Source organism: Solanum tuberosum, unplaced genomic scaffold (genome assembly GCF_000226075.1).
Source record: "Solanum tuberosum cultivar DM 1-3 516 R44 unplaced genomic scaffold, SolTub_3.0 scf01170, whole genome shotgun sequence".
NCBI classification, from domain to species: domain Eukaryota; kingdom Viridiplantae; phylum Streptophyta; class Magnoliopsida; order Solanales; family Solanaceae; genus Solanum; species Solanum tuberosum.
The window spans coordinates 1,087-5,682 of NW_006240053.1; the positions used below are offsets into that span (position 1 = coordinate 1,087).

General features: G+C 30.9%; 2 protein-coding genes across 2 annotated transcripts; both read right to left on the reverse strand.

Annotated features, from left to right (window-relative positions):
• Positions 1-21: 21 nt before the first annotated feature.
• On the reverse strand, positions 22-2,145 carry LOC102588794 (DNA repair protein XRCC2 homolog). Its single transcript, XM_006367892.2, has 3 exons — positions 1,896-2,145; positions 484-631; positions 22-93 (listed from the first exon to the last, which is right to left on the reverse strand). Exons 1-3 carry the CDS (start codon positions 2,079-2,081, stop codon positions 80-82), a joined length of 348 nt encoding a protein of 115 aa, XP_006367954.2. The 5' UTR covers positions 2,082-2,145; the 3' UTR covers positions 22-79.
• Positions 2,146-3,387: 1,242 nt separating this feature from the next.
• Positions 3,388-3,735, reverse strand: LOC102588469 (photosystem II 5 kDa protein, chloroplastic-like). The gene has a single exon (XM_006367891.2). It carries the CDS (start codon positions 3,733-3,735, stop codon positions 3,388-3,390), a length of 348 nt encoding a protein of 115 aa, XP_006367953.2.
• Positions 3,736-4,596: the final 861 nt, after the last annotated feature.

Here is a 4,596-nt window from a genome sequence, read left to right on the forward strand (position 1 = left end):
TCTCAGAAATGGATAATGAGAGATGTACCGAATCTTCAAGGGTGATGAATCTTTTAATTTGATTCAACTTTGTTGCTGATCAGCAGTCTCTGACTGCCAACAAAAACTTTAGAAGTGGTAGAGGATTCATTGTTGCAAGAGTTGACTTTTTGTCTACTTTGTTATGCATAGATGATTGGCAACATTTTTGGGAGGCTTAATGTGTGTTTTTAATACATTACGTAAAAACAACAACCAATTTGGTGTAATATCAATAAATACTTTGATTAATTGAAAAATGAAAACAAAAGGAAGACTTTTTTGTTAGTAACAAAAGAGAGTTTTGAAACCATATTACCGTATCAACAATATGGTTCCAGGAAAACACAAATTAGTACATAAATTTCCAGCAATTGACTAAACTATAAAATTAGAGCCTCCATATTCTAAACAACATGAAATTCCAAAATACAAAATAAACAAGCTCAAGAATAAAATATCTACCATTTGCTCGAATGAGCCGCTGCTTCAGTAATCGTGAAAGGCTTAACACATCAAAACGACAATCCAGGTCAACAAACATAACTAATCGCTCCAAGCCTCCATAGTTTACACCCTTCCACTCCTTAGGCAAAATACAATTAATAGCAGCCTAGCATGTACCAAAAAGAATCACATTAAGCTTATTATTTGAGAGACATAATATATGTGATACCATCTAGTTGGGATTAAATGCTTTTGTAATATTCTTAAAAAATCTACAGTAACAATTTTTATATTTGCCAGGACTCTTTTTAATCAATTGAGGGACTTGTATGTCCATCGAGAGTATGAATATGTGTGGAGTTCCGAGACCTTATTTGCAATATAAAATATTTCCCTCTGTTCATGAAATATTATTTCATTATTTGGAAATACTCAGTTTGGTCTTTGTCATTTTGGTGGACTTCAACTGAAAATTGAAATAGCGGTATGGATGTGTATTTCAAGTGAAGTTTTTCAAATCTTCAATTCCCATCCCTAAATCTTTTCCACAACTAGGACTTCCATAAACTTTTCTCAAATTCAACATTAAATAATCTTCTTCCAGATTTAACTGATAAGTACCTAAATTTCTCGTTAGTATTGGTATGAAATAGACCCATAATATTAGTATTTTTTGATAACCATGGTGTCCAAATAAGCTTTCACGCACCTTGTCTAATTCCACGGGATACATGTCACCTCCCACTCCCACTAGAGACAAATACTAGGTAATTTTATCCGCCAAGATTAAGATAGATAGGAAAAAATGAATTTGAACCTACGACCTCCTAGTTCTCAGCCCACTTCATTGACCACTAGGCCACACCCATGGGTGCTGAAATAGACCCATATGGAGCAAAATGGTCGCATAGAATCCGTACTTCTAAAACATCCGACCCTAACCAGTCAGGTAATTGATTAATATTGGTAACACTACAAAATGTGAGAGTCCACAAAGCAAAAGGAAATGGTTAAAAATGCACCTAAAGTATACCAATTTTTCGAGTTTCATGCCTAAACTATCAGGTCTGTGCATTTCCTACCTAAACTATAACCAATTATTTATCAAAATACATCTCAACTATCAATTGTTTATTCTTCCTACCCAAACAATGAGATATTTCAGTTCATGAAACTCACACACCTATTAGTTGAATTGTGTTTTAATAAACCGTTAGTGATAGTTTAAATAGAAACTTCACACACTTGATAGCTCATTCAGATATGAAACTCAAAAAACTGAATACGTTAAGAGTGTTTTTGACCATTAACTCTCCCTATATGCACATTAAATCACTGATTCAATATTATTGATTCGCATCTATAAAATGTAGCTGAACAGAAATGAAGAAGTAGAAGTAATAAATAGTGTTTTATTTAACGGTACTTACCTGCATAAGAATGCGAGTTTTTGAAGAAGGAGAAGGACCGACGATTTCTACAACATTGCCGGGACGGAGAGGAATGCGATGAAGAGGTGGAGGTAATGGTTGAAATGGCCGCTCTGAGAAAACCCTGGTGAGAAATTGTTTCGCCGTTTCGTCTACTTCAATCCATTCTCTTGCCGACGACGCCATTTCTACTCCTCCTCAGTTGGTCGGAGCTGAAAACGGAAAAGGAAGATAGTGAACCAGCTCTACAAGACTAAAAAAGATTTTTTTAAAAATAAAATTAATAAGTCTTTTTTATTAGAAATAATAATTTTACACATTATGAAATTTTCATTTTATTTTTTAACTTATAAATGGTTATAAAAGATCGTTTTGTATTAATTATTTCACTTTGTTTTTTTAATTTAAAAGGTGTATAAAAGTTAGGACAAAAAAATGCTCCCTTGATTTCATATTATTATGTATTCACATTACATAGATGCACGGTGAGGAGATACAAGAGGTTGGTCATACATGTATAGTAGAGGCAAAGGTTGGCTGAAAAAGTATTGAAGAGAGGATAAGATATGATATGACTTAATTTCATGTTATCGAGGGTATGACCTTAGATAAGAGAGTGTGGATGACGACACGTATTAGGGTAGAAGGTTAGTGCCTGAATTTGTTGCATTTGAGATTTTGGATCGAGGGTCTTTCGAAAATAGTCTTTCTACCTCCACGGGTTAGTATAAGATCTGTGTATATATTACCCTCTCTAGACTGATTATGTTGTTATTGTTATCGTATGTATCTACATCACTAAAAGTATTTGTTTCAAATTATTTGTTAATTTATCAAAATTAAAACAAAACAAATCTAAATTTTTTTTGGTTTGCCCTTATAGTTAATTCAAAAATATAAATATTGTAAAGTCTATAAAAAAGTTAATCCATTTATTGATCTTAGTATTGATAGATAGTGTACATAAATAAAGTATATTAAAAAGAGTTAAAAGGGGAAATTAGTAAAAATGTCTTTCTTATTTATGATTTCTTAGAAGGTGTGTGTAAAAGAAAAAGTGGATATAAGTAATATAAAACAAATGAGGTAATTTATTTGACTCGTGAAATTTAGACGCATGATGCTATCACATAAATTGAGATTAGAAAAAAATACTTATAAAGTATTTTCAAATGGGAAAATATCTAATTACTCCTTTGGTTCAAAATATTTGTCATAATTCGCTTTCCGAAAATTCATTAACTAATTTTTAGAACTAAATTGAATAGTATTTTGAGACTGAAAAATCTCTTTTTATTTAGATTCACACATAAAACTTACACATAAAAATCTACAATGCTTTCACTAGGGATGACTATAATCTTTCAGCTACGAATTCATAACTATTATATCAGACTTGAACCTATAATTTTAACATTACAACAACTTCTCTACTAAAAATCTTAAAAGTTGCAAACGTATTAAACTTAAATTCCGAATCCGCGTCTAAATTTCACTTGTGACATATTCTAGCAGTTGGCATTGTGACACAAATAGGTGCATACTTTTTCTTTGCCTTAAGTGTCCTTGCCTTTGGTTCCTCAGCTATAACAACACTTGCAAATGAACTTGTTGCTACTATTGCCATTATGGCAAAAGCCCATTCCCTTCTTGATCCATTGCTCTTTTTTTCCTCTTTTTTTGTCACAATTTTTTCATCCTTATTAAAGGCATTAACTTTTAGCACTCTTCTCCTATTTGAATGCGCGGAGAGGGGGGAAAACCCTTCGTTCCTGGTTCTTTGGTAGTTGAATTCTCCGATATGGACTAGAAATGAAGATGACATTAGTAAAGAAGCCATTGATGTATAGTTTTTGTGACTATTTTTTTGGGAGTTAGCACAATAATGTTGTAATGGTTGATAATTATATTTTTGTGTTATATAAAGTTGCATATGAATTGTGCTAGAAGGATCCATTTGATCAATCAAAAATCTTATCTATAAATTTTGTGGTGTCAAGTAATTAAACTTGTGATGCATCATTGGCTTCTTGATTCTTCTTTTGTATGAATTGTGCTAGAAGAATCCATTTGAATCAAAAACCTTATCTTTTATTGTAATTTTAAATTGTTTGGATGTTCTAGCTAGGTGTGTATATGACTGGGTTGGTTTAGGATTTTCAAATATCAAATCAAATCATTTGTGTAAAAAATTTAAATTTATAAACCAAACTAAACTAATAAGATTCGGATTTTTCGGGTTTTTCAACCTTGGGTTGGTTCGGGTTTTTCAAATACCAAACCAAACCATTGTGTCGTAATTTTTAAATTTATAAATCAAACCAAACTAATAAACCTCAGATTTTTGGATTTTTTCGGTAAAGTTTGCAATACAAACATATAATTAACTTGTGCTCCAAATATTTCTTTTAGTCCAACCAAAAATACAATTATCTAAGGTGTTTCTTAAAAAAATAACACAAACTATGAGATGAGTACTAATGAACAAAAATATTCAATAAAAAACAATAATGAAATCATCATATAAAATAAATATTGCAAAGTCATAATGAAAATGATCATAATTTAAAAGTACTAAATCATGCTAAAATAAGTTTAATAAGTATTAGTTACATTACTAAATATTTAAGGAAAATTAAAATTAGATTATGTATTTTAATTGTCTAAACCAATGTAAAACTAAAGAACAAATATTCAATAT